Source organism: Scyliorhinus canicula, chromosome 1 (assembly GCF_902713615.1).
Source record: "Scyliorhinus canicula chromosome 1, sScyCan1.1, whole genome shotgun sequence".
In the NCBI taxonomy this organism is placed as follows: Eukaryota; Metazoa; Chordata; class Chondrichthyes; order Carcharhiniformes; family Scyliorhinidae; genus Scyliorhinus; species Scyliorhinus canicula.
In genome coordinates this window covers 128263748-128288564 of record NC_052146.1, presented here as the reverse complement: position 1 = coordinate 128288564, position 24817 = coordinate 128263748, and the positions used below count along the sequence as shown (strand labels likewise).

Below are 24817 nucleotides of genomic sequence, written 5' to 3'. Positions count from 1 at the left end.
CGAAGGGAGACCGTGTCCTGTCGTCCGTCGGGATACTCCACGTACGCGTACTGCGGGTTCGCGTGGAGTAACTGCACTCGTTCAACCAACGGGTCGGTCTTATGCACCCACACGTGCTTCCGGAGCAAGATGGGCCCAGGGGTGGCCAGCCAGGTCGGGAGTGGGGTCCCAGAGGAAGACTTCCTGGGGAAAACAAAAGACGTTCATGAGGTGTTTGATTCGTGGCAGTACAAAGGAGGGACCGAGTAGAGTGGAGGGCGTCTGGGAGAACCTCTTGCCAGTGGGAGACTGGGAGACACCTGGACCGCAGGGCCAGTAGGACGGTCTTCCAGGCCGTACCGTTCTCCCTCTCGACCTGACCGTTACCCCGGGGGTTGTAACTGGTCATCCTGCTAGAGGCGATGCCCCTGCTGTGCAGGAATTGATGCAGTTCGTCACTCATAAAGGAGGACCCCCGGTCGCTGTGGATGTACGCTGGGTAACCGAACAGGGAGAAAATGGAATGGAAGGCTTTGATGACTGTTGAACTGGTCATGTCGGGGCAGGGGATGGCAAAAGGGAAGTGGGGGTACTCGTCAATCACATTTAAAAAGTATATGTTGCGGTTGTTGGAGGGGAGGGGACCCTTGAAGTCCATGCTGAGATGTTCAAAGGGGCGGGAAGCCTTTACCAGATGCGCCTGCTCGGGGTGGTAAAAGTGCGGTTTGCACTCTGCACAAATGTGGCAATCCCTGGTCACGGTCCTGACCTCCTCGATGGAGTAGGGCAGGTTGCGGGTCTTAATGAAATGAAAGAAGCGGGTTACCCCTGGATGGCAGAGGTCCGCGTGGAGGCTGTGGGGGCGGTCTATCTGCGCGTTGGCGCAGGTACCGCGGGACAGGGCATCAGAAGGCTCGTTGAGCTTCCAAGGATGATACAAGATATCGTAGTTGTACGTGGACAACTCGATCTGCCACCGCAAGATCTTGTTGTTCTTGATGTTGCCCCTCTGCATTTTCGAACATGAAGGCTACTCACCGTTGGTCTGTGAGGACGGTAAACTTCCTGCCGGCCAGATAGTGCCTCCAATGTCGCACAGCTTCGACAATGGCCTGTGCCTCCTTTTCCACCGAGGAATGGCGGATTTCAGAAGCGTGGAAGGTCCGGGAGAAAATGGCCACGGGTCTGCCCACTTGGTTGAGGGTGGCCGCCAGAGCTACATCGGACGCGTCGCTCTCGACCTGGAATGGGAGGGACACGTCGACAGCATGCACCGTGACCTTCGCAATGTCAGTTTTGATGCGTCTAAAGGCCTGGCGGGCCTCCATCGACAGGGGGAACGTGGTGGATTGGATGAGGGGGCGGGCTTTGTCGGTGTAGTTAGGGACCCACTGGGCATAATAAGAAAAGAAGCCCAGACAGCGTTTGAGGGCTTTGAGGGAGTTGGGAAGGGGGAGTTCCATAAGGGGGCGCATGCGTTCGGGGTCGGGGCCTATCACTCCGTTACGCACTACGTAGCCGAGGATGGCTAGACGGTCGGTGCTAAACACGCACTTATCCTTATTATACGTGAGGTTAAGGAGTTTTGCGGTTCGGAGGAATTTACAGAGGTTGGTGTTGTGGTCCTGCTGATCATGGCCGCAGATGGTGACGTTGTCGAGATACGGGAAGGTGGCTCGTAAATTGTATTGGTCAACCATTCGGCCATCTCCCTTTGGAAGACCGAGACCCCATTCGTGACACCAAAGGGAACCCTTAAAAAGTGGTAAAGTCGCCCATCCGCTTTGAAAGCAGTGTACTTTCGGTCACTCGTGCGGATGGGGAGCTGGTGGTAGGCGGACTTAAGGTCCACCGTGGAAAAGACTTTGTACTGCGCGATCCTGTTAACCAGGTTGGAGATACGGGGGAGAGGATACGCGTCCAGCTGCGTAAACCTGTTGATGGTCTGACTGTAATCGATGACCATACGGTTTTTCTCCCCAGTCTTAACCACCAGCATTTGTGCTCGCCAGGGTCTGTTGCTAGCCGCTATGACCCCTTCCTTCAGGAGCCTTTGGACCTCGGACCTGATGAAGGTCCGGTCCTGGGCACTGTACCGTCTGCTCCTGGTGGCGATGGGTTTGCAATCCGGGGTGGGGTTCGCAAACAAGGAAGGGGGGTCGACCTTGAGGGACGCGAGGATGCAAACGAGTAAGGGGGGGAATAGGGCCGCCGAATTTAAAAGTTAGGCTCTGCAGGTTGCACTGAAAATCCAGTCCAAGAAGTGCCGGTGCGCAGAGGTGGGGGAGGACGAGGAATTTATAATTTTTAAAAACCCTCCCCTGGACTGTGAGGTCCGCCACGCAGCACCCGGTGATTTGGACGGAGTGCGAACCAGATGCCAGAGCTATTTTGTGCTTTACGGGGTGAACGGGGAGCGCGCAGCGTCTTACCGTGTCGGGGTGGACGAAGCTCTCTGTGCTCCCGGAGTCCAGTAGGCAGCTTGTTTCGCGACCGTTGAGGTGGATCTGTGTGGTCGCCGTGGAAAGCGTGCGGGGCCGTGTCTGGTCCAATGTCACCGAGGCGAGTCGTGGCAGGAACGCGGAGTCGTCATCCAGGACGGAGTAATCGCTTGCGGGGCCCTCCGTGCCGATCCAAAATGGCGGCGCCCGTCGGCCGCACATGGTGGGGGATGAACAAGATGGCAGCACCCTGGGGTCACACGTGGAGTCGGGGGCCCAAAATGCCGCCGCCAGGGGCTCGCACGTGGCGTCGGGGGCCCAAAATGGCGGCGGCCGTGGATCACTCGTGGTGGTAGGGGGTGGAGGCAGCGAGGTCCGCGGGCCGCACGGGGCCCTAGAGGAGTGCAGGGGGGCCCCCCGCGGTCGCTGTCTGGATCGGCAGCGACCGACTTGGAGAGGCAGACGGCCGCGAAATGGCCCTTTTTGCCGCAGCTCTTGCAGACTGCGGTGCGGGCCGGGCAGCGCGGGCGGGGGTGCTTGGCCTGCCTGCAGAAATAACAGCAGGGGCCCGTGGGCTTGTCTGGGCGTCCTGCAGCGCAGGTCTGGGGGTCCAAGTCGGCGGTGGTGAGGGGGCTGTGCCACACTGCCGGGGGCATACGCGCCCGCGTTGCGATCAGCGACCTCCAAAGAGGATGCAAGGTTCTGTGCCTCAGTGAGGCTGAGAGCATCCTTCTCTAACAGTCTCTGCCATATTTCGGGTGACTGCATGCCCGCCACAAAGGCATCCCTAATCAAGAGTTCGGTGTGCTCCGCAGCAGTGACCTGTGGGCAGGCGCAGTTTCTCCCTAGGACAAAGAGGGCCCGATAGAATTCATCGAGGGACTCACCGGGGAATTGTTGCCTTGTTGCCAGGAGGTGCCGCGCGTAGACTTGGTTTACTGGCCTGATGAAGTGTCCTTTTAGGAGATCCATGGCGACATCATAGTCCAGTTTGTCCTCTATCATCGAGTAAACGGCGGTGCCCATGCACGAGTGGAGGATGTGGAGTTTCTGCTCCTTTGTTGGTTGATTTTCTGTAGTAGAGAAGTAGCTGTTGAAGCACGCCAGCCAATGTTTAAAAGTTGCTGATGCGTTTGCAGAATGCGGGCTGATCCGGAGGCATTCTGGCTAAATCCATAGTTCCATTTTCAAAGTCTAGCGTATTAAATTGATGCACCATCAATTGGACTCGAGTCGTAGTGAAGTTCCAAACAACAGGCTTTAATACTCTAGATGTGAGCCCGGCAGTGGTCGTACAGAGAAAGGCCGACTGCCATCCAACACGAGCTCTTATACCCCGCCTTGTAGGCGGAGCTACCAACCTCTCAGCCATTCAGCGGGGAGTCACATGACCAGCCACATCCACTTGGCAGAGAGGCACATGACTTGCCTGGGCCAATGGCAGCCTGGTTCTCCGGTAATATGATCTCTCTAGCCATACTACCACATTAACATCACCCACTGGTCAGTTGAGACAGGCAAGTTTGAATAATGGAGATTGCTAAAACACAAACTGAATCCAATTGCTGCACCAATAAGAACAATTTGTATTTATGTACTGTCTTTCAGCGTCATTAGCTATCCCTCAGTTCGAGGATGACGGCTACTCGAGTTTCGAATAGTTTTGAGTTTCTGCCATGAGTTTTCATTTGACTGGGCAGGCTGATATCAACTCCCAGATCTACGGACATATGAGGCAAGTCATCTCATGAGGTATGGGATCTGAAGTACAGGATTTGTTTCCTTTGCCTTCCTTCTCTACCTCATTATTAAGATACGATGCAGATTGATGGACACGTGGTTGCCATTTTGAACCATTGGTAGCAAGCTTCTAATAATTAATTTCAATATCTTTGGATCTTTTTCTTTGTCCCTTCCGCAGAATTCAAGCCATTTGAAAGTTGCGAAAACAGAATATGATGAGCAAGGCATTTTTTGGCCATTGATTTACAGTTTTACCTGAATGTCTGTGGAGCTGGCTTCAAGAAGGACACTAGCATTTATACAACAGCCCTTCAAATAAATTCAGAGGATGCAGTTGAGTCATTGATGCTAAAGATTTTCTAGCACTCTTATGTGTCACTTATGTGTCCCTATCTCCCTGCCGTACAAGAGTGTGGTGACATCAACTGCTCTGTACACCTTTTGTTAGCTAGGAGAGATCTTTGCTTTCAAACACTTGTTGCTATTGTTTATAGAAGGTGGATGTGGCACAGATGATCCAATGCTGGTCTTCTTATGAATTGATGCCTTTGGAGAGAGGTGGTCGTCAAGGTATGGGAAGTGCTTAACCTCAATCTCTCTTTTAACATATTTGGAAGTTGGAAATATTTGGCTGACCAGTTGTGGATCAATATGAATTTTATTTTGGCAACATTCAAGGACAGGCCATGTTTCTTGTATACAGAACTTTAGAGATTGAGAGTGACATACAAGTTTGGTACAGAATGGGCAATGGCAGTGCATCCACTTTAGTCCAATTGCTGCACGGTAAACTACTGTTACACAATGCTGCATGTCGACAAATACAATATGAATTCATTTCTATGAAGTTTCACACTGACACATTAGTCTGGTTGCGATTCACAAGCTGGTTTTAACGTGAAGTTGCTGAAGCCAAATGATCTCTTTAGTTGAATCGAAATTGGAATTCTGCTGCCTGGGAACAATGAACTCGACGTAGATCAAAACATACCCAATATTGTTTTACTGAAGTTGTAAAATACATCTTATTGGATAATTGTAATGTTTTGAGCACTTTTTAAAAGTATGAACAGGAATAAATTGTAAATGGGTTCACATCTTTCAGAAACTTAATTACATATCAGTTAACAAATCCAGGGCAGGCATTTTTAGTATGTGTACTTTCAACTTACATAGATTCTGGTTGGGTCAAATGGACATTGGTTTTTCACTTGTAACACATCCTTAGTGGAGCTGAGATGACAAACTGCGAGCAATGTTCTTCCACCGTTTGCAATAGTCACCACCACAGAGATTCCCAGACCAAGCATACAGGCCATGGAGACGAGGGAATTGAGCATAGTACTTGTGAACACAATGTATTGCTACATAATTAAACAAAAAGACATCTGTTAAAACTTTTTGTTGTTGTTGTACGCAAGGGGTGAACAGAAAGAAAAACTTCTCAAGTCATCCTCATCCTTGTTTCAAACCCCTCTGTAGCCAAATAGGCAATATTATCTCCACAGGATTCTCCAATCTTATAGCCAGTTATTATAGTCTGCACTCCTAGTCACCTGATTCGGCAGCCCTTTCCCTCTAACCTAGCATCAGTGGCACAACCTTGACTCAGAGATTCTCGTTAATATGCAGCACCTTGCTACTTTGCTTTCCACCTTAAAAAGATCTTCAAACTTATCTCTCTACTCATCCTTTACACTTTTAATTTCTCTTGTCTGTTCAATGTCCAATTCTCCCTTGTGAAGGGCTATTCCACTTTATTAATGATGCCTCCTAAGTGCTAATTGTGGTTGGAATGGTGATATGAATGCAGTACTAACTAAGACACATGTATTTAATGAATTCGACTCACCAGTAGTGTCCGAGGCATGTTTCCCGATAATACAATCACTACAATTCCGGTGCAAATAGTCTGGAATACAGATTTAGAAGTGAATGTACAGTCATCACCTGTTGGGCAGCATTAAACAGTTTCATAAATTGCAGAAAATAAATCACGTAGACTGGGTTAGCCTGTAATGAGACAATAATTGTGAAATACAATCAGGTGAGAGATAAGGCTTCCATTAAATCGCATTGAATCCATATTCTGGAGTTTGTGAGCAATTGCCTTGGGGGCGGGGGGAGCTTTAGGGTAAAAATTCAGGAATTATTTTTGAGGAGATACCCACTGTAGTACATTACAGAGATTTGAATGGTTTAATTTTAGTGACAAAACACAAGGGTCGGAATTCTCCGCAACGGCCGCGCCGGCATGAAACCCGGAGTGTTTCACGACGGCGTCGGAGGCCGCTCCTCGCCCCCTATTCTCCCCCCTTGAGGGCTAGGAGTGGCGTTTCGTGAAACTCGGCCACCGGGCCTTGACCCTGGCGTCAAGGCTGCGCGCCGATAATGACGCGGGCGGCGGCGCCTTTGTGAGGTCAGCCGCGCATGCGCAGGTTGGCCGGCTCCAACCCGTGCATGCGCGGTTGCCGTCTTCCCCTCCACTGCCCCGCAAGACATGGCGGCTTGATCTTGCGGGGCGGTGGAGGGGAAAGAGTGCGTCTCTTAGAGACGCCGGCCCGACGATCGATGGGCACCGATCGCGGGCCAGTCCCCTCCCGAGCATGGCCGTGGTGCTCGATCCCCTCTCCGCCCCCCACAGGCCGCAAACTTACCTTTCGCGCTATGTTCACGCCGGCAGCAACTCGGTGTTGTGCTGCCGGCGTGAACAGATCGGGAACGGCAGGCCGCTCAGCCCATCCGGGCCGGAGAATTACGGGTCGGCGTGAAAAACGGCGACCCACGATTCTCCGAGCGGCATGTTGCAAAACGCGACACGCCATTTTGTGGGGGTGGGAGAATCGCGGGGGGTGCCAGAGCGGCCCTCCCGCGATTCTCCCACCCGGCCTGGGGAGTGGAGAACCTGGCAGCTGAAATGAGTGACGTTGGTGGCGATAGGAGTGGTTTTGTATCCATAAACCAGCAGTGATTTCATACTGTTCTCTTTAAATAATATTCAAGATTGAATTTCTTCGGGCTCCATTCTAGGTGTGGAGACTTATATTAATAGAGAGCATATTTGCACAGTTTAATGTCATTGCCCTCTCATTTCCCTCCATAATTTATATTATCTGCAGCGTGTAGGTGGACCTACAGACTAAAAATTTGAAGATAATGTGATGTTAGTCCTAAATATTTTCCGGTGTCCGTTTGAGTCTGGAGGTTACAGAATGAGATTGTAAAGCATATCAGAACACAGAAAAAATAAAGATGAGATTGTTTGGTCCATTTGTTAATTCGAAGCATAAAGCATCATTCTAAGGGCTAACCATATTCCTTCAAGTTTGAATAAAACACAGCTTGGTGTTTCAAAAGTTATATTAATAAGTAGCAGTTACTAAGTACCAGTATTCCTGAGATTGCGGACATAATGCTGGTTACTGAATATTCAACAGATATGCCATCTCCTGGTGCCGTGACATGTCGCAAGACTGTGCCATGGGTAATCGCTCCTAGAATGAAGTTTAAATGTCCAGTTATAATTAAGGCGATTCCTACTTTCATCAGCTGCTTTCTATCCAACAGATTATCTGAAACACAAGGAAATGAAAATACTTATGAAACGTAGAAATGATAAGGAACAGTCTGCACAATGGGCATTCCTCGTTTTTGAAAAGCAATTTGAAGCAGTGATGGGAGAAGACAAATTACCTTTCTTGATCATATTCACAAATGGTCTTCTATCACACATGCTGATCCACCTTCCCCCATCATGTAGCTAAGTTAAGAAGATTGCATGCTGTTTGTTGAGAAGGTAAGGTGGGGAGTTGTACTGAAATTTAATTTCATCAACTGCCTACGAAACTGAAAAAAATGTTTTCCTGGGCAGCCACTGGCAACTGTGTAAAATGTTTTGCCATGTATAGAGACAAGACTGCAAACTTCTCCGGACGTTGGGGAGGGGGTGAGGGATGAACTTGATTCATAAATGATTACTTGATAGATGATTATTGTTTAATCTGATCTAAGTGGGATCATAACGTGACTACAGATGAGAAGGACCATTTATCCTATTGCCATCATTCATCCAAAAAGAAACACATGGACAATTGCGGTCTCCTCTACACTGGGGAGACTAAATGCGGACTGAGTGACCGCTTTGCTGGACACATTTGATCAGTCCGCAAGCATGACGTCAACCTTCCTGTCGCTTGCCATTTTAACTCAGCACCTTGCTCTCAAGCCCACAAGTCCATCCTTGGCTTGCTGAAATGCTCCAGTGAAGCCCGGCACAAGCTGGAAGAGCATCACCTCATCTTCCGATTAGGCACATAGCAGCCCTCAGGACCTAACACTGAGTTCGACAACTTTAGATTGTGACCTTTCTCCTCTATCTTAAATCCCATTCTTTAAAAATATCCAATATATTTATTGTCTCAATGCAATAACCCTCCCTTTCCCTCTTCCCTCCTGCACCGTGCCATCTATCTCTTGTTCTTACGGTTGTTATATCTCGTTGCAATCTCTCCCAGCTACAGTTTAATATCCAACACATTTCTCCCTCTCTTTAATTCTGATGAAGAGTCAGATAGACTCTATTTTCTCTCCCTACGGATGCTGCCAGACCTGCTGAGTTTTTCCTGAATTCTCTGTTCCTGTGACATGGACAACATGCACTTCCATAAAATAATTTTAAAAAACTTCACTCATCATTTCATCCAATATGCTCTCATAAGTCTTGGGATTTTTTGCCTCTACTAAGAAGTACTCTTGAATTTTATTCCAAGTATTGATTACTCTGTGGGTGAAGAGTTATTTTCCTGAACAAAGTCCTTTATCAGTTTGAATCAAATAAACGGGGACAAAACATTGGTTTGACCATAGGCGCCGATTCTCCACATCTCGGAGAGTCGCACGCCGGGTCGAGGCGCCGTGGTGCGGTTGCTCCGATTCTCCAGCGCGGGGCTCAGAGAATCGCCCCCATCCATTTACAAATGTCCAGGGAAGACTGTACACAGTGGCAGACTGGCCAGGGTGTCAGCTTGCCCGATGGCAAGTGGGCCCCTGATGAAGTGGGCCCCCTATATCAAATAAAAATGCAATAAAGAAACAAACACTGTTTTAGTAATAAAAAGGAATAAGAAAAAAAGAGAACAGGACACAAATAAGGAGTGCATGAAAAGGAACGAAGCAGGGAGGTAGTGGAAGGAGGTGGAATAGGGGGGCCCGGGTCGGGCATAATTAAGGAAATTCCACGTTAGGAATCTTCCAATATCCATCACGAGCAAAGCTGAAACAGTTTTTTGCCGAACATCCACTTCAGCCACTTGATGATCTGCCATTTGATGCTTGTTTGTATGAGAGGAAAATTATGAATGACTCAGTCCCAAGAAAATGGCTAACATATAACAAAGAAAATAGATGCTTATATTGTTCATACTGTTTAGCCTTTGAGTTTCCCAACACTTGTAATCCATCACCCTTTGTACGTGGCTTTAGTGACTACAGGCGTATTAGCCAGAGCTTGACTTTCCATGAATCGACAACAACACATGTCAGAAATGCTCAGCAATATATCAGTGTGGTTAATGATGGCACCTTAGATAAATTTTTTGCAGCATCACTAATTAAAAGGAAGAAGTATTGAAGCAGAGAAGTATTGTCATGAGTATTATAGACATCATATAAGACATCATAAAGATGTTAGGCAAGCAAGCACTTCCTTTTCGAGGTCACAGAAATGAATTGGCCTACACTCTAGATAATGAGGCTCTGAATCATGGCAATTTTTTAGCTACAGTGCAGTTGATAGAAAAATATGACCCCATTATGGCAGCTCACGTTTCTGCAGTGCAAAATAAGTCTAAACAAAGAATCAAACAATTAGAGCAACAAGGAAAGGCTTAAAGTAAAGGCCATGGTGGACTTGTTACATACCTGAGTAAAACAACTATAAACATGTTAATCAAAATTATGAAGAATATGATACAAGAAAGAATTAGTCATGAAGTTTCTCAAGCAAAATATTATTCTATTCAGGTTGATTCAACACAAGATAATTCATCCATCGATCAGTTTAGCATTATTATTCGGTATGTGCTCAAAGGTATTATCTGTGAACGACTACTTTCAGTTGTGCCAGGTTATGATGGTACAGGACAGGGACTTTTTGATCTATTGATTGAAACATTACAGCATCTTAAAATTGACCCCCAAAAATGTTTATCTGATAGCACAGATGGCGCTGCAAGCTACCATGGCCAGTATAATGGTTTACAAAGTAAAACTGCTGATGTGGCTGATCAACATGTTCATATATGGTGCTATGCCCATGTCTTGAATTTGGTGATAACTGAAACAACAAAATGTTGTGTGCCTGCAGTTTCATTTTTCAATTTGCTCCAGAATATAGCAACTTTTGTGAAAGCATCATACAAGAGAATGGCTGTATGGATAGAGGTTGTTGGAAAACATCTAGGACAAGAAAAAATGAAACGATTAAAGCTAATTGGTGAGACCAGATAGTCAGGAAACTCCAATGCAGCAACAACTATATTTGGACGTTTTGATGATGCCGCTGCCAGTACTTTCGTAAATCTATTGACATGTTTATCAATGATACAAGATTCAGAAAAGTTTGATGCAAAAACAAAACATGCAACAAATGTTTTACTTCAAAGTCTTCTAAAGTTTGAAACCATATTGACAGCATTTACTTACTTGTATATATTATAAACTACAACCCCGTTATCAAGTTATCTACAAGTGGTTAGGTGGATTGGCCATGCTAAGTTGCCCTTAGTGTCCTAATAAATAAGGTTAATGGGGGGGGGGGGTTGTTGGGTTACTGGTATAGGGTGGATACGTTGGCTTGAGTAGGGTGATCATTGCTCGGCACAACATCGAGGGCCGAAGGGCCTGTTCTGTGCTGTACTGTTCTATGTTCTATGTCTATGTCTAAGTGGTTTAGATATGTTTACTGCATGGAGTTTAGTAGATTCAGCTACAACAAAGTTGAAGGAACAGACAAGAACATTTGATAACGTTCACAGCAAGGCGTTGGAATTTGTAAATAAATGTAATGACAGGATTTCACAGATGAATATGGATGAAAATCAAACATTGGAAATTGATGCGTTGGAAACAGCAATGCCAGTTAAGAGGCAGAGGAAGAAGAAAATAATGGCAGATGATCTTATTGATGATGAAAGAAATTCCTCAGATTCTCTAGCTGATTTTCGAGTAAATGTGTTTAACCTAATAATGGATCGCATTGTCCAGTCACTAGAATCACGCTTTGTACAACACAAACAGTTGTATAAAGATTTGTCCTGCTTGGACCCAGAAAAGTTTAAAACTATTGCAGAGAAGGGCCTTGAAGATGTAGCATTGGAAGATATTATTAAGCTGTTTCCACAAATCAGCAAAGATCAAGTAATATTGGAATTGTTTTCTTTTGCTTCAAACTTTGATGTATTAAAGCTATTGCTTAATGATGGTGAGAATATGGATTCCAGTTGCAACAATTGTAAAATTTGCAGCACTTGCCCATCGTGTGTACTAAAAATTCTGGCATCTAACAGACTTCATGACAAGGCATATGATAACCTTTATGAACTTTATAAAATAATCTGCACACTATCAGTTACTCAAGTCCAATGTGAGAGGACATTTTCAAAGCTAAAGATCAGAAAGACAAGGTTAAGAAATTCGCTGTCTGAGGAGAATTTGGAATCATACATGTTGCTATCCATTGAAAAAGAATTGTTAGATGAATTGGATGCAGAAGCAATTATTGGCAGATTCGCACAATCATCTAGCGAACACAAACGATTGCTCTTAATATAGTGGACTGCATGCAATGCTCTATTGTGCTTTTGAACTATCTGTTGATGTGTAAATTGTGCAGTAAACTATTAAAAAATATCAACCAATTACTTAAACTTAAAAAAAATAAATAAATAATTCAATTATAACATTCTGTATTTACATTTGGTATCTACTGCCAGTAATATGTACAGTACATGTACACTGTAATTACTAAGAAATACACATTTTTTTCCACAAATATTTTAATTGTACCCTTTTTTCCATATGTATTTTTTGAAAATTTTATTTATTCGTTATGAAAATTAAATGATAGCATTGTAGTTGTGGGTGGGCCCCTTTGTCTCCTGGCAACCAATATTTTTAGACCCAGTCCGCCACTGACTGTACATCCTCCATTTCTGCAGCCAAACAGTGCAGCAGGCATGCCGAGTTGACTCACACTGACTAAGTTCCCTTTGGAGAAGGGCACCTGCTGCCTGGCTTTGGTATTAAAATATTTGGTCGCTTTTCAGGTTGATGATGAACCACCATTAATTTCTCTTTCTCAGCCTGTTATTTTGTTTGCCTGTTCAGATACATCGGCTGGCTGGCTGAGACTCTTTGTCCAATAGGTAAGTCAAGAACGCATAAGCCTTACCTTCCTGGTCAGAGACAGATTGAACGGACAGAAAATATTGACACTCAGCAGTCTGGCTTGGGAAGTTTGGATTTAGACTGAAAAGCAATTAATCTGACAGAACAAGATGAATAGAAATATTTGGTTCATTACAATGGAAGCTTGCACACTAACCAGTTGGCTAAAGTTTACAGTAGAAAGGTCTTGTGCTTAATAAGGCCAGCTTCATTGGCCCCCATCACATTATGGAGCCTTTATTTGATCACGGTCAGGTTAACAAATGTCATTATTCTCACGTTAAGACTTCAGGTAGTTGGTTGAAATTTCATCTCGGCATAGTTAATATGTTCTCAGCTATTTTCCTTGTTTCTGTCCTGCACCAAGTCCCACGGGGTGAGCTGAGAGTGGACTGTATCAACGTTATTGGGTGGACCCATGTGAACTGAGAATCAGTGGGGTGGGTGATTCGTTGCAGCTCTGTGGGAATTACTTTGCCTCTACTCTGTACCTCCTTCTCATTGACAGAACAGCAACTTAAGTGGCAGTTTCCTCATTCTTTATGGCACATTGGATTGGGTCCTACTGCCAAATGCCTTGAGATGTCTCCCTATAACAAAGGTGCTATATACAAGGGTCAGTTGTTATTTGTTCTACGTTACCATTTCTAACTCTAAAAACTTATTTTGATTTTATCTTATTCCTCACCAAAATGTCATGAAACATGTCATGACGGGCAGCACGGTAGCATTGTGGATAGCACAATCGCTTCACAGCTCCAGGGTCCCAGGTTCGATTCCGGCTTGGGTCACTGTGTGGAGTCTGCACATCCTCCCCGTGTCTGCGTGGGTTTCCTCCGGGTGCTCCGGTTTCCTCCCACAGTCCAAAGATGTGCAGGTTAGGTGGATTGGCCATGATAAATTGCCCTTAGAGTCCAAAATTGCCCTTAGTGTTGGGTGGGGTTACTGGGTTATGGGGATAGGGTGGAGTTGTTGACCTTGGGTAGGGTGCTCTTTCCAAGAGCCAGTGCAGACTCGATGGGCTGAATGGCCTCCTTCTGCACTGTAAATTCTATGATTCTATGATTAGCAGTCATGCTAATCAGTGCATTTTCTGTGACAGTGCTGGTACTTCACTGACCACATTTAGTCAATATTTTTGGCTCAAGACTATGAAAACAGTAGTTTATGATTAATAGGAGTTCTGATATAGATCATAGGAAATTCTACATGTTCCTATTGTCTGTGCATGATGTGGTTGGTTACTTTACATTTGGTTATTCAGCTTTTTTTTAACAAACGCTGAACAAGGCACTGTCTTGGATACAGAATGTCACTTCAAAGGTATTCCTATGCTAATCAGTTTCTAAACAATTAGAAGCCCCTGTTTAAGTGGCTGTTTAAGTAAGTGTTTAAAAGTAAAACTATACCTAAAAAGTGCTTTGCAATGTTTTGTGCTTGTTAAGCACTCAGGTATGATGAGGCCATTCACATTACAATGGATCACTGTCACAGAAATGTCACTGTACTGCTTACATGGCAGTTTGCAATGTATGGCTGTCCTCCCTCCTGGGGGATAATGATTTACTAGCATTGTTGCCTGCCAGATAGTTCTTTAACAATTGACTTCCAGTGTGTGGGTGGGTGGGTGGGTGGGTGTGTGTTCAGGTGGGGAAGGGGGCGGACTAATCTTCCTATCACATTAGATTATTGACATTTGGGTTTGACACAAGCCAAAAGTTTTTAAACATTAACTCCCCTTTGTAAAAGAGAAGGAGCACAAAGGTTATCATTATGGCCTCACTATCTTGTTAAACCTGTGCGACAATAAACAAGAACCTCGGGGTCCAATAAATAAAATACCAACAATAATGGTTACATTTTATTGAAAGAGATGGAAGTTCTGGCATCTTGACTAGAACAGGATGCAAGTGGATGAGTGGGCGGTCTCACTCGACTAATCAGTTCATTAGTACCATTTAAACCAAAGAAGAGTTCATTTTGATTTTGTGCGACAGTTTAAAACAGGTGGTAGTAAAGTGGCAGCCTGTTTAACACTTCTCCGAAGAGAAGTGGGAAACAGGCTGCGAATTCACTATCACTTATATAACAATTGTTACACAGTCAAAATTACTCCCAGAGATACCAGTGAATCAATCTGCGAAAATGTTAAAGGGTTGACATTCTGTAATAGAACCATCTGGACAAGTGCTTTGTGTTGGAACTATCCTTGCATCTCTACAACATAGAATATTAGCAGTGCTGTTATGATTGGCAAAACAGCCTCAGGGTAACTGCTACATATCTGAAATGTTCACGTTAATTCCAAATGTCATGGACAAGCTATGCAGCATTAGATTCCCAAGGAAACATTATTAAATGGGCATCATTCTGGTGCTCACATGACGTGGGAATGGAGTCAGGCAGGGGTGACATTTTCCAAATCTTTAATCAGCATGCCGGTTTCCCATAACCATCCCGATACCAGCCATTTTCCTGGAAGCAATGTCAGGTGTGAAGTGGCTATTCACCCACAAGTGGCTGGTAGATTGTTAACTCAATTAAGAAGCCAATTAATACACTTAGTCACAGGATGGCTGGAATTCTCCAGTGGGAACCGTGCTCCACACCCCCTGCCCCGTGGTTATTAGATCTACCTTGTTGCAGCAGGCAGACATGTTGGTCATGTTGGCAGCTGCCACTGCCTTGCAGAAGGGGGCAGGCAGCGCCACTGTTAGTCAGCAGCCTGGAAGGGACTGGAAAGGAATCATGAAGGAAGAACGCCTGAAGTGGCCTAAATAGGTTCCAGAAAAAAACAAAGACAGGTAAACTTTAATGAGGCCCCAGAATGCAGGGTTATGGGTGAGCGATTTGGCAGAGTTCCTGCGTTTAGAGAAAATCAAGTTCTCCATCAGAGATGCAGAGAGGGGGTTCATCTCAAGGTGGAAGCTGTTCAGTGACTTCCTTAAGGAGTATTGAGTCATCAGTGAGAGAGGAGAAGGGGTTCATTTTCAGTTTGGGCTGGGGGTCTGGATTAAAAGTTTAACAAGGGGCGGGGGTAGAGATTGTTGGGAGTGTATAAGGATGGGGTGGTTGGTTTCTTTTTCTTCTTTGTTAGGTACATATTTGAAAATGCCTCCAATAAAATATTTTTCTAAAAAGTGACACCATGCACAAGAATGTTCGGGTTCACTGAACATTGAAAACTGCATTCTCCATGAGAGAGGATCTTTGACGAGCTTCCGAAGGCGGGGTTTTTCAAACTCAAGAGTGCGACTCACGGGTGGGTTGCAGCCAGGTGTTGGGTCGCGGAGCGATCGGTTGCAACATTCCCGATCGCCGGAGAAGCGCCCAATGGCCACGACCGGCTTTTAGTTTGAGAATGCCGTCAACGACCTCCAACAGCTGTAGTATTTTACCTTGGTTTATTTGATTGGCACCCAAATTATTCAATAGGTGATTAGTTTTCTGAACCAATCCAGCAACCCGTTGTTCTGCTGGCCAATAGGAGGAGGCGAGGGCGGTACCTCCGGCGGTGGGACTGTTGGAGCACGGGGCCTGTGAAGGACACGGAGAGCGGCCGAATGAAGTTTGTGTGAGGGGTGAGAATGGCGGGTCACGATGCTGGCAGCCAGCACCAGTTCACTGGCTTCCTCAAGTACTTCAATGCCTACACCATCACAGGGGGGAGGAAGTATGTGATAGCTACATATACAGGGATTGCAGCAATTTGTTTGTCCGCCCCCCCCCGAGATTCGGCGGGGGGGGGGGGAATCGCGCCGGTCGGCGGGCCCCCCGCGGTGATTCTCCGGCCCGCGATGGGACGAAGTCCCACCGCTGACAGGCCTTACCCGCCGGCGTGGTTTAAACCACCGCTGGTACCGGCGGGATTGGCGGCGCGGCCGGGCTCCGGGGTCCTGGGGGGGGGAGCGATCCGACCCCGGGGGTGCCCCCACGGTGGACTGGCCCGCGATCGGGGCCCACCGATCGGCGGGCGGGCCTGTGCCGTGGGGGCACTCTTTTTCTTCCGCCCCCGCCATGGCCTTCACCATGGTGGGGGCGGAAGAGACCCCCCTCTCCTGCGCATGTGCCGGTATGACGTCAGCAGTTGCTGACGCTCTGGTGCATACGCGGACTTACGCCGGCTGGCAAAGTCCTTTCGGCCCCGGCTGACGTGGTGCCAAAGGCCATTCACGCCAGCCGGCGGAGTGGAAACCACTCTGGCGTGGGCCTAGCCCCTAAAGGTGTGGAGAATTCTGCACGTTTGGGGCGGCCCGACGCCGGAGTGGTTCACGCCACTCCAACATGCCAGGACCCCCCCACCCCGCCGGGTAGAGGAGAATCCCGGCCGAGGTGTGGTTCTCCTCTGGGGCAGGGCAAATGGAATTTAAGGATCAGCATGTGAAATCTGTGTGTATGTTTAAAACCTCTGCAATCGTGTCACTGTAATGGTGTATAGTCTTCACAAATAAAACTCATGGGATTCCATATGCTGTTTAAGAACAAGAGAATGCTGTCCTCATGCATGCCCCCTCAGACAAATCCAACAGTGCACAAGCCCAGTGCCCAGCGGGGCAGGCTGCCACCTCCCGATGTCAGCGTACTGTCCCAGTGCCGTCTCCTCCTGACATCAGCGCGCTGATCCAGGACCAAATTTCTTTTTTAAAATGGTAGAGTATTCCCACCAGAAGCAGCGGCAGATAGCAGGTCATGCACCCAGCACGTATACTGACATCACACAATCCGTGCTTTGGTCACAAAATCAAGCAGTCGTCATTCCTCCATTTTGCAGCTGCCAACAGGCAACAGGAGTGTGTAAAGAACTGAAGATGGATCAGTTTGTAATAAGGAAGAGAGGGCAGGAGACACAAACATGCCAGGATCTCACAACTGAATCTGCTGGAGAGAGCTTCTCAGTAGAGCCTACGGTGGACAAAGCAATGCTGTTGTGAGCTCCAAGGCCTCTGATGAACAACCTATTAAGAAGAAACTGAGATTGGGAACAAAGCATGAGGTATGGCTCATTAATTGTGCCAGTACAAATCAGGATGCAAAGCCCATGTGTGTTATGTGCAGGGAAGTACTGGCAAATGAAAGATTAAAACCCTCAACTCTTCAAAGGCATTTGAAAACTAAGCTTGGCGAATTCGAGGACAAACCTCTTCAGATGCAGCAAGAACTTAAATGATCAGCTTAAGTCCTCAGCAGAAATGTAAGATTGAATGACAAAGCATGTGAGATCGTAAGAAACAAGCAGGCTCACCTGTCACATTAAAGGTAAGCAATAATGTCCTCCTCCTCTTGCGCACGGCTCAGCCTATTTCAGCTGAAGGTGCTGCATAGGGCTCACATGACAGGGGCAAGGATGAGCCGGTTCTTCAGAGGGGAAGACAGATGCGGGAGGTGTTCAGGAGGCCCGGCGAACCACACCCATATTTTCTGGGCTTGTCCGGCCTTGGAGAGGTTTTGGAAGGGGGTGGCGGGGATTTTGTCAGAAGTGGTCGGCTCTAGGGTCAAGCCGGGCTGGGGGCTCGCGATCTTTGGGGTAGCTTCGGAGCCGGGAGTGCAGGAGGCGAGAGAGGCAAACATTCTGGCCTTTGTGTCGCTAGTAGCCCGGCGCAGGATTCTGTTACAGCGGAGGGATACGCGGCCCCCGAGTTCGGAGGCCTGGATCAACGACATGGCTGGGTTTATCAAGTTGGAGAGGATGAAGTTTGCCCTGAGGGGGTTGGTACAGGGGTTCTTTCGGCGGTGGCAGCCCTTTCTCGACTTCCTGGCGAAGGGGTAGAGAGTGGTCGGTCTCAGCAGCACCTGGGGGGGGGGGGGGGGTTTGGGGATGGTTAGGGGGTTTGTTTGCGGAGGTGGGTTTGCTATGTTGTTATTTTCTTCTTTCTTGTATTGCTGTTGTTTTTTTGTTATTATTTATTTTGGGGGGGGTGAGTTCTTTTCTTGAGTTGGTGTGGAAACACGCCTTGTTTGTTTTAAATTGTGGGGAGAAAATTTGTTATTGAAAAACTTGAATAAAAATTATTTTTTAAAAAAAGGTAAGCAATAATGGTGTGTTGTGAAGTTCAGGTGGCGTGGGTCATGAAGATTGGCTGCTGTGAGTCGGGAAGGATGGCTGGTTGGTAAAAATGAGTCCTGGGCAAAAAGATTTGTAAAATACTGCCCTAAGGAGTTCAACAGGACTTTAGTTGGCAATGAGTATGTTTCCTGTGCCCTTTGAAAATTCCCAACTGCCCCGGAGAAGTTGGGATCCTGGAGACCATTTTTCACGGCGGCCTGCGATTCCCCAACACGGATGGGCCGAGCGGCCTGCCGTTCCCGACCTGTTCACGACGGTGTCAACCACACCTGGTCGCTGCTGTCGTGAACATGGCGCGCCAGGTAAGTGTGGGGCCTAGGGGGGACGGATCGGGGATCGAGCACCACGACCGTGCTTGGGAGGGTACTGGCCCGCGATTGGTGCCCACTGATCGTCGGGCCGGCGTCTCAAGGGGACGCACTCTTTCCCATCCGCCGCCCCGCAAGATCAAGCCGCCACGTCTTGTGGGGCGGCGGAGGGGAAAGACGGCAACCGCGCATGCGCGGGTTTGAACTGTCCAACCCGCACATGCGCGGCTGATGTCATTAGGCGCCGCCGCACCGTCATTCTTGGCGCGCCGGGTCTTGAAGCCAGGGACAAGGCCCGGCCGCCGAGTTTCCCGCTACGGCCCGCCTATCCCCCCCCCGGGTAGGGGAGAATATGGGGCCGGGAGAGGCTTCTGATGCCGTCGTGAACCTCTCCAGGTTTCACAACAGCGTCGGGCCTTGCGGAGAATTCCGCCCCATGGTTTTGAAATGGCCCCTGCATCCACTCCTGACCCTGTGGATATTTGAAAATCTAGATCTCACTAATTTTCACGTTTTGCAGATGCTGGCCATGAACTCTATGGATGGAATTTGCCACTCCCGCCAGCGGCAGAAATCATGACAGGTGGAAGCAAAAACTGTTTTTCAAAGCCGGGATAAGCTACAAATTTTGGTCTCTCGACTTCCAAGGTTAGTTAAAGATGGGTAAAGTTTCCTGATGAACCATGTTGGTAAACTCCATTTGCATTCATTAGCATTTCATGCATGCTAACTGAAAGGATTTAAGTTTGCCTTCCAAAGTAAGTTCCCTGCCAGCAAGATTTTGTTTCTTTATTCTTTCACGGGATGTGGGCATTTCTGGAAAGACCAGCATTTGAGCTGCGTGGCAGTTCAGAGTCAACCACATTGCTGTGGGTCTGGAGTCACATGTATGCCAGACCGGGTAAGGATCTCATATTTCCTTCCATTAGTGAATCAGATGGCTTTTTACGACAATCAGCAATGGTTTCATGGTCATCGTCAGACTTGTAATTCCAGATTTCTCTTGATTCCTTCTGCTGTGGTGGGATTCGAACAACGGTCCTCAGGGGAAGCAGGCTTACAGGGAAAGGGTGGTGGTGTTGGGGGGGCGGGGGTGGAAACGGAAAGACAATGTCCAGGGAAGAGGCAAGGCAGGAGAGTGTCATGGAAGGTGGGGTTGATGGTAGGTGGGGTTGATGGTGGCATGATGAGGCCCTGGGGAGACAATTCAGGGTACTGGTGATAGGAAGAAAGTCACAGTCAGAGGGGGGAGTGTGTGGCAGGCCCAGTGAGTGTAGGTGAGGATCTCATTAGGTGGGTCACAAAGAGGGACAAGACAGGTCCAGCCTACATTGCAGCAGGTCTGTTCCTGACTCATGTGCCTTATAACATCGAGATCCCAACTGCGAGGTGGAGCTTTCTTGAACATGGCTCACATCGCCATCAAACTGCAATGTCTCCATATGCATTCATGTTTGAATGGGAGGAACACCCATCTCTTGTGCTCCAGGATGTCCTTTATCTGGAAGGGATGGGGTGAGGATGTCACCTCTAAACAGATGCCAGGTGAAATGTTTAGCATTAAACCTGCTGGTTTTAAGGTGGAGGGAAACCTGTAAAGGACGTGCTCACTTATTGTATCACTTTGATTTATTGACATATCTACTGAGGCATTGATGATGCAGCCTGCAGGCAAGCCTACCTTGGGAATGGCTCTCATCCAGATGAGGAGAAGAAGGACCCATTGATGTTTGGCACATCATGAGGAACAAGGGCCTGAGCAGCAAGAGGCAGCGGGGCCTCCACAAGGTCAAGAGGCTGGCATACATGAACCATGCAATGGCAAGCGTTGGCCCGACCATTGGTATATCACCAACAGTGTTCTTATCCAAAGATGAGGGAAAAGCAATGCAGGAGCTGCCCTCATATGTCCTGGGATGTGATTTTTCACAATTGCCAGCTTCTCCAGTACAAGCTGCAGCGGCAAAAGAAAGTGCAGAGCTCCTGGCCTGAAGTGTGTGAATATCCATCCAGTAGCTGTTTAAATAGGACCTTGAACCCTGTAAGCTAACAGCTGGGTGGGTGATCGCTTTCCTGCCCTGCCATGAAAATCAGGGAGCTCCTCATAATTAATTAGCTCAAAAGCAGAAGATGGTGTGTGTTCAGCCCAGCCAGTCACCGAGAATCACTTAATATATCCCGCCGCCCCTGTTGTCCACAATGGAAAATCCCATCCTATAAGTTGCATTTGAAATCCATTTTATTGCATAACATTTTTGTCCCACAATTTAATATTTTATTCTAAATCTGTTTGATTGAGTTATTATTTGCTGTGAGGTGAAACTTGTCATATAGAATCATAGAATCCCTACAATGGAGAAGGAGGCCTTCGGCCCATCGAATCCGCACCGACCCTCTGAAAGAGCACCCTACATAGGCCCAATTCCCCATCCTTTAACCCCACCGAGGGACAATTTAGCATAGCCAATCCACCTAACCTGTTCATCTTTGGATTGTGGGAGGAAACCAGAGTATCCAGAGGAAACCTATGCAGACATGGGAAGAATGTGCAAACATGGGAAGAATGGGGCAGCACGGTAGCATGGTTGTTAGCATAAATGCTTCACAGCTCCAGGGTCCCAGGTTCGGTTCCTGGCTGGGTCACTGTCTGTGCGGAGTCTGCACATCCTCCCCGTGTGTGCGTGGGTTTCCTCCGGGTGCTCCGGTTTCCTCCCACAGTCCAAAGATGTGCGGGTTAGGTGGATTGGCCATGCTAAATTGCCCGTAGTGTCCTAAAAAGTAAGGTTAAGGGGGGGGGGGGGGGGGTTGGGTTACGGGTGTAGGGTGGATACTTGGGTTTGAGTAGGGTGATCATTGCTCGGCACAACATCGAGGGCCGAAGGGCCTGTTCTGTGCTGTACTGTTCTATGCACACAGTCACCGGAGGTCAGAGCCCTGGCACTGAGGCATCAGTGGTAATCACTGTGCCACTCTACAACCCGGTCATTGAAGCAATAGGTGAGATATTAAAATGATTAACTTCCACAATATGCCTACCCCCACAGAATTCTTAGGTAAAGGAGAGCTAGAAAATAGAGCATCACATGTTTTAAGACATATAAATAGATCTACATTTGCACAGAACCTTGGTATGAGCTGTTAAAACACTGTTCTTTTTCTTTATGAAGAAGGAATGAAGACATGTGTAAGCTAGCGTATGTGTAAAGGGATTGGTGGGTAACTTTGTAAAACACAAGTGAAGGATCTGAGTTTAATGCACTCCCCCCAAAAAAACAGTCAGGACAAACTGGATTCTGCCGACTCAACATAACTCTATCACCCCCTCCCTGAACAATACTTGGAAATCAGTCATAACTCAGGGCTGTCTGAGTCTTATTTGTCCTGCTCACCACCAGACATTACTCATCCATGTCTGACATATACTTCTGCTTTCTTAATAACAGAAAATTGCAGGAAACATTGCAGGAAAACTGCAGGAAACATGTCCACTAAAAGGCCTAGCTAAATTACGCCACTTGTAAACCAAACACAGTCCTTGACAATCATTGATTTCAAGACCTGAACTCACATCACCATATCTGAAGGAGCACAAGCGATCAACAGTCCGTCAAGATCTGAATGTATTTGCAAGGTTTATACAAGAAGAGGACAGAATACTTATTGGAGCCTCAGAGCAAGGTATGGGAATGAAGATGCAGATGTATCCTGTTTGCATGACCCTGGGCAGATGACCTCAGTCTTTCAAGGGGACCAATGATCAGAAATACCTCCTCAGCAGTTTCATAGGACCAGCAGACATATCTGGTTTACATGACCTTTCACCACTGCTACAGTTCAAAGGACCCTCACTGAATGCTTGGGTTTAAGGCATTAGCAGCAGCCAAACGTCAGAGGGTCATGGACAAAATGATTTGAGAAAGAAAGACTGTGATAAAAGACAGTGGATGGGATAACAAGGGTCTTCAAAGTATTTAACCTTTGCTTTCGCGCTTGTCAGCTGACACGAGGCTGGCCAACTTCTTGAGTGAAGAATAGGCATACTCCTCTCCTGGCCGTAAAAGATCTTCAATAAAGCTTGTGAACAGAACCATCTAGGCCTGATACTTGACTAGTTTTTCGAGTCTTACACAATGGTGTAATGATATGTATCTAGTCAGGTTAGTGAAGGGTTAATAATTACATCTATGTGTAAATCAAACACTGGAGGGCGTTACTACTTCTCTGTATATGGGCTGCCTCTCAGGGAATTCTGAAAGAAGCATGGTGAGAAGCACAAGGAGAAGCTTACAGCAGATTGAATGTTAATTAGAGATAGATAGCATGAGTTTAGATCATAGTGTAGTTAGTGACTAGATAGAATATTGAATACTGTGCGACAGATTCAATATCATTTATTATCATCTATAGCTCAGTAGCGTGCAAACTTCATTTAGTTAGTAGTGTAATAATAAATTTGTTTTGTTTCAATCTTTTGATTGGTATATTCTTTGTCAACACTACATCCGACCATTCTGGAAGAAAAGCCAAAGAATGTAACATATTTCCAATCGTGGTAATATAACAAAGTAATGCACTTTTATGACACACATGGTTGATTAACAGAGCATAAGGAGACTAATAACTTTTAAAAAGCTCTGAACTCATCTGAATTATCGTGTGGTCTAGCAAAATGCAAATGAAATGATAATAAACCCTCAATCATGTCAATTTTCCCCTCTTAATTGAGTTTGTCTAATCGTTGTCCCTGCTTTGCCCACTATTTTTGCATGCCAGCCAGCCCATCTGCACATTAAACTCAACAACATATCAGGTAAATTCTATACAACTTAATGTGGTATTTTTCTTTGTTTTTCAGACTCAGGAGCAGTAAAAACAATCTCGCAAAGTGATAGGTTAAAAATAACAGGAGAGGGGCAACACAGTGGTTAGCACTGCTGCCTCGTGGCGGCGAGGTCCCAGGATCGATCCCGGTTCTAGGTCACTGTCCGTGTGGAGTTTGTACATTCTCACCGTGTTTGCGTGGGTTTCCCCCCCCACAACCCAAAGATGTGCAGGGTAGTGGATTGGTCATGCTAATTGCCCCTTAATTGGAACAAATGAATTGGGTACTCTAAGTTCACTTGGCTGATATCGGTGTTGCTGGACTCTCTTATGAGGAGAGATTGGTTCGACTGGTCCTGTATTCACTAGAGTTTAGAACGATGAGAGGATATCTGATTGAAACGTATAAAATCCTAACAATGCTGGACAGACTAGATGCAGGGAGGATGCTTTCCCTGGTTGTGGAATCTAGAAACATAGCATCTGTACAGTGCGAAGGAAGCCATTCGGCCCATTGTGTCTGCACTGACCCTCCGAAAGAGCACTCTGCCTAGGCCCACTCCCTCGCCCTATCCCCGCAACCCTGTAACCTAACCTGAACATCTTGTTAAACTATTGGGCAATTTAGCATGACCAGTCCACCTAACCAGCACATCTTTGGCCTATGGGAGGAAACTGGGGGAACCTGGAGGAAAACCCATGCAGGCACAGGGAGAAAGTGCAAACTCCACACAAACAGTTACCTAAGGTCGGAATTGAACCTGGGTCCCTAGCGCTGCGAGGCAGCTGTGCTAACCATTGTGCCATCCAATCTAGAACCAAGGGCAGAGTCTCAGGATATGGGGTAGACCATTTAGAACTGAGCTGAGGAAAAACATCTTTGCTCAAAAGGTAGTGAAACTGTGGAATTCTCTACCGCCTAAGGCTGTGGAGGCCAAGTCATTGAATGTATTCAGGAAAGAGATAGATCATTTAAAAAATTTTAATAGCACCAAAGGGGTTTAGGAAGAAATCGG

At 46.8% G+C, this 24817-nt stretch overlaps 1 protein-coding gene across 1 annotated transcript in view; it reads right to left on the bottom strand.

Moving 5' to 3' along the window:
- LOC119967352 (keratinocyte-associated protein 3-like) overlaps nt 1-24817 on the bottom strand; it is a 67430-nt gene that overhangs the window by 16045 nt on the left and 26568 nt on the right. The window contains exons 2-4 of the mRNA XM_038799767.1: nt 7551-7735; nt 6016-6075; nt 5336-5527 (exon numbers count right to left, since the gene is read on the bottom strand). Coding sequence (XP_038655695.1) covers nt 5336-5527; nt 6016-6075; nt 7551-7735 — 437 coding nt within the window. The remainder of the gene's footprint in view (nt 1-5335; nt 5528-6015; nt 6076-7550; nt 7736-24817) is intronic.